The following is a 12,562-nucleotide window of genomic DNA, read 5'->3' as shown; positions in this document are numbered from 1 at the left end:
CACAAATATACATTTTTATTCACCCTCACACTCCGTATTCATTTTCTTTGCACCCACGCATTGTATTTCACATTTGTGAAACACTGTCAGCTAGTGCCCTGCTAAGTAAATCATAACTAAAATAATTATAATTTTATTACAGTCCAGCTTACAACCAATTGGAGAACATTGCCGATGCATTGTTGGTATAGCTCGCTCTATCAATTCCTTCCTTGTATTGCATTTTGTAATAACTTTTGAACAATCTTATCCTTCCAGATAAAGGCGTTTAAATATACCCGAGCGTTGCTCTGTGTGGATTATTTGATGTATTACACAACGTGTCATTTATTAATTACAGGTTGTGTAATACAACTTGTTTGTAAGTTTGGGTCAAGTACACCCAAACTTTACTCTCAGCAATTATGATAACAGCACTTTTGCAGTAAAATCATTCAAGGAGCCTATGGTACAACACCCAGCACGCAATAGATAGGGAATAGCTTATAGGTCTGTATTTGTAATTGTATTCGTTTGCTATCGGGTTTGCTATAAATAATATCGAGTTCACGCTTGATTTATATTTCTTTTTTAAAATTTGGTTGTTAGGGATTTAGAGTATAAAATACCCATGCACTATACCTAACGTTTTAAATGCCACAAATCAAATGTTATTCGCTATTATTTGATTTGATGCGACAAGCTTTATTTTACACTAATATACTTATGGTATAGTGGTTGTAGGGCGTGACTTATGGTTGTAGGGCGTGACTTATGGTTGTAGGGCATGACTTCCTTTTTACACATACTGGTTTTTTCTTTGCCAACTGGAAGCCTCAAACTTACACAATTTACTAGTGTAGATGTATCTTTAAGGCATCGTGTCTCGTACGCTTATTGGATAAATAGTTTCTACCACAATTTTCTTTCCAAATTTGCTTTTAAATAAGATTTTAAAATTATTGTGCATTATAACAAATTTAGGTATCTTTATACACTAATTTTCTGTAAATTATTTTTAGATTGTCACTAGAATTACAAACTCACTGTTCAACGGGTTACTTTGGTGATCGATGTCAGGTGTTTTGCAAAGAAGACCTGCTGCATATGTGTTCTGAAGAAGGAGAACAACTTTGTCTCAATGGTAAACCATAGACAGTTGATCACTTTTTTATAACAGGAAATACTGGGTTTTAAACTCTTAAGGCTGGTTTAAACTGTATCGTTGTATGTAGGAGTTATCCTTTCGGCATTCATCGTCGACTATGTGCATCGTAAATCGATAGCATCGACGAAGCAACATGGATGCGGTCGGAATATTTTGCAGCTGTCAAGCTTTTCCGATATTTCGCCGAGCATCGCCAACAGCCTGTACAATGCGAACCATTTTAGTCAAAGTACTTTGCCATTGCGGATAGCGTGATTTGTTTATTTCAATTTATGGTAGTTATAGGAACTAGTTTTTAATTTGAGTGCGAAAGATTCCTTGGAGAAAAATTAAACAGAAAAATGAGAACACTATGTCACAAAGTATTTCCTGATTCACACGCAGATGGGTTTGTGATAGTGTGAACATTGTTATCATCGATGATCACCGAAGTTTTGTTGCATCAACACCAAGATATGGCAATATAGTTTTTGTATAGTAAACAACCTTTATTACTCCTGTTAACTGTTCCTTGTTCGGTCACTAAGATAGCTGCCATGATTTAAGTTTGTTGCGGGTGTACCAACCCCCACCCCACCTTTCAGGCGTTTCCTTTACTATCCTTTCACTGTTATGTTACATCGTTAGAATTTTTTCAGGGATTACAATACCATTTTTTTCTCCTTACATCAAATATTTTTTATATTAAAATTTATTGCATCCTTTTAAATATGTAGAACAGTTTTGTGTTTCATGGTACAAGTTTTACCTGTTTTTGCTGCTCAACTTGCTATAAATTATAAATTGTTAGTCGTCTGACTCACCTACTCAAAAAAGGCTTGTCAAGTTTGAATAAAATTGTTGGTTGTCATTTTTATTAAAATCATTTAGCATAAAACTTCTGGGCTGGGTGGTTCACAAAAGCAAAGCCAATGTTTTTTTATTTAGTTGCGTAAAATTGTTTTTTGTTAATATGCTAAATCCATAAATTGTGGTTATGTCTTTTTGACATTTTGCGTAAGTGCAGGTTTCTTTATGTAACATCATTCCTAAAGTTGCGTTCTCTTTTTCAAAATACACCTCTTTTAACTCTACCATTGAAATTACACCGAAAAATTATTAACACTAATTTCTTATGCAATAAAAATTTAAAACTGACATTCCTCACTTTACGACAAAGGTGATTTAATTTGTCTGCAAGACCATACAAAAAAACTGCTTTGTGATTAGGGAACTTTTTAAGCATTACTTGCATGCAAATCTTTTCAGCACTGTAAACATTAATTTCCAGCACTATAAACATACTTTTCAGCACCATAAACATACTTTTCAGCATTATAAACATACTTTTCAGCACTATAAACATACTTTTCAGCATTATAAACATTTCAGGAAAAACAGGTGCTGACTGCTCGGGTATTCAGCAAGATTCCAATGTAGTGCTCACAGAGAACACAGCTTCATTGGTGTTGGGTCCTGGCGTGTCTCTCACCCTCTCAAATCCTCCAATCATATTTGTCAACACTCATTTAACAACATCCATAGAAGATCTGGCAGAGATGTCTCAATCGCTGCAGAGTCATCTAGTTACTCTGCTATCACTTAAGAATGAAGAAATTGAGGTTGCTTACGTTGTTAAGGATCAGCTTGATAGGTATGAACTAATGTCTATGCATTTTACTGAATAATGAATAACTCTCTGCGTGTGTCCGTCAGTTTATTGGTTCACCTGGTGACAACAACTTGTTAAAAATGATTTCTGAACAACATCGTTAGGCGATTCTACCTCATTCTTTGTTATGCATCGATAAATTTTTGTTTGATGTTGTATTTCATTCGCAGCTCTCTCCCAAACTCAGCTCAGTTCACCTTCATGAAATACCCACAAGACATCAAAAAGCTGTTACTAGCAAACGTAGATGAGCTAGCTGACTTCTTTGTCACCTCCATGCCAGCCAAGAATCGGGTGTTAGGAGGTATGTGCACTGGGTTAACTGTGTCACGCTGAGCTCTGTTTTGCTACAATTGTAGCTGTAATGCTTGAAGAAATATTGATAAAAACTTCTGTTGTGTATAGTAGCGTATGGCAGCAGGTATAGAATGTTGTGAGGAGATTAGATAATTGTGTCAGTGCAGTATAACTGCCGGTGTCTCACTGGCAGTTTTAAAATCACATTGACATCCAAGCAACAGAATTTTAAATTATTTGCTTTGAGTGACACCATAATCCTGCAGTAAAATCAATTGATCTTTTAGATATGTCACTAATTTCATGTCAGAGCCACACAGCCTCTTAGTTGTTAGTTATTAGTACACTTATACGGAAACAAGTTTTATATCTGGTCTGTAATATTATAGTTTTATATCTGGTCTGTAATATTATGATACCATAACTATTGTAGACATCTGCCAATTTTAGAGATTATTACAAATAATAACAATTAGCATACTGCAATTCTTATTGTCTGTAGCTGCTCATAAACATCATAATACAGTGAGCTGCTCATCGTATCAGATCGAGTCTCTGACTAGCAAAAATTACCAGATTTGTTTTTGTAGAATGGGTCGGTTCCATTACAAGAAAATTCTTTTCAATATATCTAGATTTTATTAATTATACTACTAACAAGGCACTCATTTCTTTATCTAAAGACATGTTTACCTGTACATTCAGACAGAGAAATGAGAACAGAGGGCTCCACTCAGTTGTTGATAGACTTTCTCACTTACGATAATCCTAACGACATGCTGAGCACTGGACAGTCCTGCGACTACACCTTAATATTTCAACGTCGGAACTTGTGTGACCATATCTTCTCTATTTGCGTGAGCTCTTCCGGTAGGAGGTAAGAAATCTCACGCTGCATTCCAAAAGAGATTATATTTATTACCAGGATTGGAACATATTTGGTTCTTAACTTTTTAGATAAGAACCAAGTATGCGTTCTGACTTTGGTAGCGTCCTGTTACAAATGCTGAGCCTTATGAGTGATCTATTTAGGTATTCCACTAAATAAATGCTAATGATATTTTTGTGGACTAAAAAATTTTTTGGATTTACAACTAAACTAAAAATAAATACAAAAGATTTTTTTGTGATCGATAATACACAGTACCTCTGAACTGCTCAGTCATGACTTCGAAAGCAAGTGGTGACTAAAGCCTGCGCGCATTCAAATGCTAAAAACAGAAAGTATATGCGAGTGATCTTGTTTTAATCAAGTACTCGCTGATATTTTTGATGATTGTTTTTGTAGTCTAGTCGCTTTGTAACATGATCGGCAGCATATATACACAAAATCAATATAGATAAATATAAGTTATATACGTATAAGCAGTTGGTTATTCCTACGCTTATGTTCAAAAGTAATGCTACGACTAAATATGCATAAGATAAAGTAATAATCAAAGCTACAGAAGAACTCTAAACTAATATTAGTAATTAAAGTAGTTGTTTAGATTAAAAATTATCTGGATTATCTTTTTTCACTGCAATTCTGTTTTGCTTGTCACTCGCCAAGTGTCTTTGTTTTAATTTTTTAATTTTCAACTTTTCAAAGGAGTTTTAGTCTACACACACACGCGCGCGCATATGCACAAATATGCACATACGCACACACACGCACACATACACACATACGCACACATACACACACATACGCACATACATACACACACATACGCACATACATACACACATACGCATACATACACACATACGCATACATATGCACATACGCATACATATGCACATACGCATACATATGCACATATGCATACATACACACATACGCATACATACACACATACGCATATACACACACATATACACACACATACATACATATACGGGTATATATATACATATACACACATGTATATATATTTATATATATACATATACACACATATATATTTATATATATACATATATACACACGTATATATATTTATATATACATATATACAGGTACATATAAATACCAAGTGATTATTTGTCAATTTATCTTTTAGTGACTGTGATCTTTTGAAATCAGTTTCTTCTCCACCTATAGAAAAATCTCTAATAGATTTCCACAGTGACTATGTTTTTCCAGCCAATCCTTGGACGATAAACATGGGAACATGGCAGGTAAGGAGGTGCATACTTTATACAGCTAGTTCTTCGTGCAATGGTAAACTTCTAAAACAGTCTAGAAAGACCAGAGAGACGAATTCAACTGGTTACAGCAAAATAGCATGACAGTGAAATTATGTGTAGCGAAAATGTTGAAAAAATTTAAACATTTTTACTCATACTGAAGTTGTCTTTTCTTGTGCATTAATGCATGGTAGGTATGAAATATTCATATATTCTAAGGTGTGAAACCTCCAAAATGGCTGACAACTAATTACTGCTACCCGTCAATCGTTCATAAATTTGCGCAAGTAACGATTGGTTCCATTTATTTCTAATGTTAGAAGCTAATATATTTTTTTTGGTGATTAACCATTGTATATAACCTGATGATGTATGGTGTGCCTCCCACGAACAATTGTATGCATGTATGCGGTGTGCTTCCTAAAGGACAACTGTATGTATACATGTGGTGTGCTTCCTAATGGGCAACTGTGTGTATGTATGTGTAGTACGCTTCCTAAAGGGCAACTGTATGTTTATATGTAGTATGCTTCCTAAAGGACAACTGTATGTATTTATGTGGTGTGTTTCCTAAGGGACAACTGTATGTATTTATGTGGTGTGTTTCCTCAGGGACTACTGTATGTATTTATGTGGTGTGCTTCCTAAAGTGCAACTGTATGTATATATGTAGTGTACTTCCTAAAGTGCAACTGTATGTATATATGTAGTATACTTCCAAAGGGCAACTGTAAGTATACAGGCTAAAACTGACGGTTTTAGCCTGTATATTTCCAACAAATATAACCCATAAAAGTTTCATTTTCTTATGCCAAACAGCAAAGAGGAGACTCAGGGAGGAGAAGCTTCTTTACTGTTACACTACAAGCAGGTTCTTCTCAAAGAGAAGAATCTGCTTGTAGTGTAACAGTGACATCAAAGAAAGACTAACTGTTTAACAATATTTGTAGAGAGTGAGTGTGAAAGTGGCCGTGTTTGATGTGGATCAAGCCATACAGACCACTCGGACACTGATCGATGAGATAGAGTATTTATATGACAAGCCTGCTGGTGCAAATGAAACTCTTACACTGAAGGGACGATACACTCCTCAGTCAAAGTAGGTATAACATATGGATACAAAAACTGGCATGTAGCAACGCTTATGTGAACATATATGAGAGGTTTTGAGGTTTTTTCATTGAATACTTATATGTTAATGTAAACATCGAGGTTGTTATATGCAAGAAAAAAAGGCCAGTTTGCTTACAGTGCACCCTGCCATATGGTGCCGGCATCGTAAGGGAAAAATGTATAGAGGGGTATAAAAACCCATAGTAATTATCTAATGCAAACACTCCCTGATAAAACCATCAAAATTCTATATACACTATGTATTGTACATATTAAAAATTAGTAACAAAATAGTATATTAACCTGAGTAATTATAGTTAAATAGAGTAACTTTAGTATATTTCTAAGATTATGATTCTATGATTATAATTCTTACTTCTTCTTTTAACAGCCGTTATCAATCTTAGGATCCATGGCTAATGAATTAAAGTGTATAGGCCTTTGCAGTTATACAATTATATAAGTATAATGAATTGAAGTTTATAGTAAACGTTATATTAAACATTAAAATGCACAACAAATATTCACTCCCGCTTGTCACAAATTTTTATTTCACTATCAAGCATTTTCAATATCAAGCATTTACGAAACACGAAGGAAGCTGAACTGAAAGAGCGTGAGCTTCGTATCTCTTTTAGGAGTTGTGGGAGTTGTGTTGCTATTTCAGCAAATAGCATACACTGTATCGGAATCTTCATTATGCCGACGTATGCAGCATACTGAATGCCAAATTTGAATTTCGAGAGACATTTTTGTTCATGTCGTATGGCGAAAAAAATGCCGTAATGACGGAATGGAAAAACATCGTGTTTCATCGTGTAAATTGAAAAACCGTAAAACAGGGACATCGTAACTCGAGGGTGCGCCGTACATACAATTTACAAAGCATTAAAACTTACAAGGCTAATAACTATTTTTTCTTACGCAGGCCTAAAGTTTGTATCTAAAAACTATTTCTACTTATAATATCTATAAGTTGCGTTGATAGTCATTTTGAGGAGTTATTGTCTCTTTAAAAGAAACAGTTCACAGTCTTAATTCATAGACAGGTTTCTTTCATATTTTTAGTCATCAGTAAATCTAATTGTTTTATCTTGATTTTTATCTTGATCTTTATTTTATGAAAAACTCAACTCCATTGTACTTTTGAATATTTTGGCTGCCGGTAGATTGAGATCCGAACTTCGTCATGTTTTGTGATTACCATTGCTGCCGACCACCCGGTTAACAGGGTGCTCTACTTATTTTCCAGGCTGACGCTAAATATTGGGACACGCTGCGCAGAGTATTATTACGGTACAGACTGTAGGATCTACTGTAAGCCTGAGGTGGGCAAGTTTGACTGCTCGGCTTATGGAGACAGGCTGTGTGTGCCAGGTGAGCCTGTGTTTTATGTTTACTACTTTCCATATGTGATAATTGTGTATCTTTATTTTCCAAACTTGTTGTTTGGAGGTTTAGTCTGTAGCTGTTTGTGAGCCTTTGATTTCCTCACCAGTTCATATTCTTGATACTTTTAACCTTCAAACTCCCTATCATAACTTCTATGTTATCTATGTGTTAACTGCTAACTGTTAAAATTTGATGATATTTTATAATGGTGCTTATTTGAGTGTTTGTAAGCCTATGATTTCCTCACCAGTTCATATTCTTGATACTTTTAACCTTCAAACTCCCTATCATAACTTCTATGTTATCTTTGTGTTAACTGCTAACTGTTAAAATTTGATGATATTTTATAATGGTGCTTATTTGAGTGTTTTCATTAGATATATTGTTCATCACATAAGCTTACTGTCAAGCTTGAACATATCGAGTTAATCCACTCCAATAATTGCTTCGTATGTTGAAACCGACCTATGTCGGAACAAATATTTTTTAAAAGTTTATGCTACATGTCAGTAGCCCTTGAAACAAATATAGATGCTTAGGTGTAGCGTTACAACAAACGCATCATATATAATAAAAACTATGAGAAAACTAAAAGAGGCAACCTGAAATTTATTTAAAAATGAAATTGATTATAATAAAAAAGATTTTTTATTATTCCTTTACCTTAAAGACACACAAATGTGTAGATATGTGCTGTGTAACTTACTCTAAGTTGAATGTGTGGCTCATCAGTAGATATTTGCTGTTTAACTTACTCTAAGTTAAACGATATATAGTTTTAAGTAACTTACTTCATACATTTATTTATCACTGTTTCATTTCATTTTTAATTGTTGCTTCTTTTACTCTATCTCAAGCCGCGATGTTTTAAAAAAATGTTGGCCATTACATACTGGAAATACTTCGCATGTCAGTCAATTATTTGCTCAAATTTTATTCCGTATGCTGAAAAGTTCATATATATAAGTAATCAATTGAGATTTGATTGTACAAGTTTTGTTGACTTAGTTCTCTGCATGAGCGTAAACGCTGGAACAATTATCGACTTTTTCACTATAATCTTAGCAAATTTGGGTCACAGGTCGTTTGAGCAAGTTCTTGATATATAGCTAAAACCTGCACATAATTATTTACGAGGTATTGAATAAGAATTAATTTTTGCCTTACAGCCAGTAAGAGGGGAAGGAGCAGAGCCTTCTGTGTATTGAATTCTTGTTTAAACATGTTTCTAAAACAATTTTGGAATTAACAAATCAAGCGTAGACGTGATTACAAAAAAGTTTAATTGGCCCGCAGAAATTTCTAATATCTCGAGCATCAAACTAGTCCACTTTGCTTAGAAAAAGCTTGGAATAGTTTCTCGTACATTATGTTAGTTAAAGAAACGGAAAAATGACTGGGACAGTTATAAAGAATCCAAAATGAGCAGCACAGACTCTCTAGTATATTCTCGTATATCTCGTTTCTCCATAAATCAGTGTTTGTAATTGATACTAACACCTTGCTGCTAATGTCAGTGTCTGCCATGACAATTATTTTTACAATCTAAATAGTGACACCAGCTGCAGGCCTTGAAACTACCATTGAAGTACTCTGGTGAAGCTCAACTGGCTCTGAATATTTCGAGTCGGAGAATATAATTTAAGCGAAAAAATGGTTTCAACAGCTTTTAAACAATATGATTTAGAAAGTTGTATTTCTCTAATACAATAATTTCTATTAATTTCTTTTGCTTTGCAGGGGTTGACTGTCGTGTGAAAGCAATTGGCAATGCCGCAATTCAGACAACGCTTGCCCCTATCAACCCTACTCAATGCTCCTTGGTTTGTGGTACGGAACCTCCTAGTTCACCTTGTAACTCTCCTGACTTCATCCTCTGTCATCCGACACACTGTTCAGACATTATCAAGGCTCAGCGATGTCCTCACCTGTGCAAAGCTTGCAATAAGCCATCGACAACAACCACCACTACAACTACAACGATTGTAACAAAAACCATAAGGATAGTCAAACCTCCTCTAGTCGCTGATCTACTTCCGGAGGCTCCTATTGAACCAGAGGACATAGAACCGGCTACAACTAAATCCATGCCTACTACTAATCCGTCACCATCTACATTTATGCCTCGCACAACACCTACAACCACACTGTCTCCTTATGTCACATATTGTCGTGTAGACTGTGATCCCTCAAACCACTATAACCTTTGCAATGTAGGAGATGGGATGCTTTGCAGTCTAAACCATTGTAATGACCCTAAAAAAGCAATATATTGTCCTCATTTATGTGGCTACTGCAACAAGACCACCGAGGCTCCGTCAACTACCACAACCACTACATCTACAACAACTACAACTAAACCTACAACAACGAGTACTCATTCGACCACAACGACCCCTACAACAACAGTTCCAACCACAACTACTCCTATACCGGAGTGTCTACTAAAGACAGGTTACACAAAAGTGACAATTGATTTTGTTAGCTACACCAACCTCAACAATCTTGATGGAAATAATCACACCTGTGATGGAGTGAACAATCCCTGTGACATCGTAATGACAATATGCGTCTCTCCACTTGGATCAAGGTTTGCGTAAATTCAAGCCTTTCTTATACCCTTACTAAGTTGGTGTTGATCTACCAAGAGACTCAGGCTACAAAAAATAACTTAGTATAGTTGTTGCATTTGTTTGGTAGTAAGGTACATATACATGTATGATAACACCATTTACAACTATTTTTATTACTCTGGTTTCTATAAAAGATACTAATAATGTTGTTTCTATAGCATTATAATATTCACTATTACTCAGCATTGATTTTTATTTACAATGTCTTTACTTGTACAATAGACTAGTTGAGACTAGTTGAGACTGGTTGAGACGGGTGTGTATTGCATCCTTCCTATCAATCGATTTTGGAAACTGTGAACTAGGAACCTATTAACTGCATTCTAGGTGTGGACAAATTTTGGCTTATTTTGTATTTAGATAAGTCACTTGGTCATTATCTGTAATCTGTGTATTTCAGCGACTGTTCACTGCTGGACTTGATCACTGATGTGGTTGGAAGTAGCAACAAGATAGTTTTTTCAAGTGAGTTGGGCACTGTTACCAACCCAATCCTACTAGATCTTGGAGCTACTCCGTGGACAGTAAGTCAAAAATTATTTGCACTTTTTTATATGTAAGTTTTGAGTATAAATACAGAATGTATAGTCACTATTGATTAAGTAGTTTTCATCAAATTGTTTTTATTGGAGTCTCTGCTAGTCGGAAAAGTTGTAGTCGGTAGGTCAGGGACCCTGTTCTGCCCCAGTGTTACTGTGTATGCCAGGGGTTCACTGTACATGTATGATTGTCACTAAACATGTCTGGAATATTCTGATGTTAGAAGATCTCAGTTTGATTTTTTTTAGCAGAAATCTACTAGTTTTACATTATCTGTCCAAAATACAGTTTCCTGTGCGAATTCCATCCAAAAATTAAAATACGCACTTTTGCATCATATAATAAGTTTCTGAAGTTCTTTATAAGCGTATGGCTGTAATCTTACCTGCATCGGCTTCAGATGTAAGGTTATACTACTGTATGGTTATACTACACTCTGGGTGAAATGGACACGGTTCGATGGAATAGAACTCTGTAGAGTGGTGGAACATGGTCCACACAAATCATATTTCTAAATAGTGTACCTATACAGATATCACTGACTTTTTGCAAATGTTATTTTGTTTTGTTCTGTGAAAATCAGTGAAATCAGGTAAAAATAGTGTAAAATTAGTCTATGAACGCTTTACTAAGTGCTACCAGCATCCATAGTTCTTTAATCAGCCTCTGCCACTCTGTTCACATGTTTTATACTTCATCTCTGTTTCTGTTTGCATTTTGGTCTCCTTTGCTATACACTAGTGTTTGTATTTAATGATTCCAGAATTACGGTGTACATAAACATCTAGTGCAATGAACTCACCTTCACAAATTTGTCGTTCACCAATGAACTTTAGCATGTAACGCCTTGTGTTTTGTGTTGCAGGGTATTTCAGTAGAAGTAGATGTGTTTGACATGGACCCAATCGTAGGACCCAACCAGCTAGTTGACAGCTTCAAAACAGATTTTAATCCGAGACATGGCTCTCCAGTTATGCGCTTCAACCTGGATGGCTTGCGTAAGATGGATCCTTCAAGGTAATACATTTGGTTGACTTTCTGTCAGCATCAAAATGGCCTTGGCATTGAGCTCTTTACAAGATTTACGGATGTATTGTTACGGCAGAGCGAAAGCGCCGTGATGAGGGCTGTAGCGATCGACCTCCTGGTCACCACGGTCATCGGTCTGAGCATTCCGGTCACCTAAGAAGGCTCGGTCACCATTGAGGAAGCCCGGATGACCGAGGACACTGTTTTGAGACCTAACGTAAAATAAAGAGAAAAGTGGGCAGAGCCTAAAAAAACATAAGGAGCAAGATTTGATCGTATTGGCAGAGCTGTATACGCACACTCTCTGCATGTTTGAATGTGGTTTATTGCCTGTCATACATGTTGGTTATGTATATTTATTTAATATATATATTATTGGTGGTTAACACTCGGTGTTACTGGTTGACTGTCTTATGGAAAGTAAAGGGAACTGGCGGTTTGCTTTACAGTACCACGAACGGCCATCGACCATCGGCCTGTCGACTTACGGACTAGAACCGTGAAGCGACTTTTATCTTTTTTTACCATTGCTATTAAAATTACCTTATTTACTATCTAGTCTCTTCCCTCTTGTTACAGTATTTCTTT

The 12,562-nt window shown here is 35.6% G+C and overlaps 1 protein-coding gene across 1 annotated transcript in view; it reads left to right on the top strand.

Moving 5' to 3' along the window:
- LOC137393955 (mucin-2-like) overlaps positions 1-12,562 on the top strand; it is a 60,794-nt gene that overhangs the window by 1,686 nt on the left and 46,546 nt on the right. Inside the window, exons 3-12 of the mRNA XM_068080668.1 lie at positions 1,002-1,123; positions 2,519-2,780; positions 2,969-3,102; positions 3,801-3,972; positions 5,141-5,258; positions 6,218-6,366; positions 7,633-7,757; positions 9,513-10,362; positions 10,806-10,929; positions 11,811-11,962. Of these exons, the coding sequence (XP_067936769.1) occupies positions 1,002-1,123; positions 2,519-2,780; positions 2,969-3,102; positions 3,801-3,972; positions 5,141-5,258; positions 6,218-6,366; positions 7,633-7,757; positions 9,513-10,362; positions 10,806-10,929; positions 11,811-11,962 (2,208 nt within the window). The remainder of the gene's footprint in view (positions 1-1,001; positions 1,124-2,518; positions 2,781-2,968; positions 3,103-3,800; positions 3,973-5,140; positions 5,259-6,217; positions 6,367-7,632; positions 7,758-9,512; positions 10,363-10,805; positions 10,930-11,810; positions 11,963-12,562) is intronic.

The sequence above is a fragment of the Watersipora subatra genome, chromosome 4 (assembly GCF_963576615.1).
Source record: "Watersipora subatra chromosome 4, tzWatSuba1.1, whole genome shotgun sequence".
Lineage (NCBI taxonomy): Eukaryota > Metazoa > Bryozoa > Gymnolaemata > Cheilostomatida > Watersiporidae > Watersipora > Watersipora subatra.
Note: the sequence above shows the minus strand (reverse complement) of the source record. Positions and strands in the feature narration are given on the sequence as shown.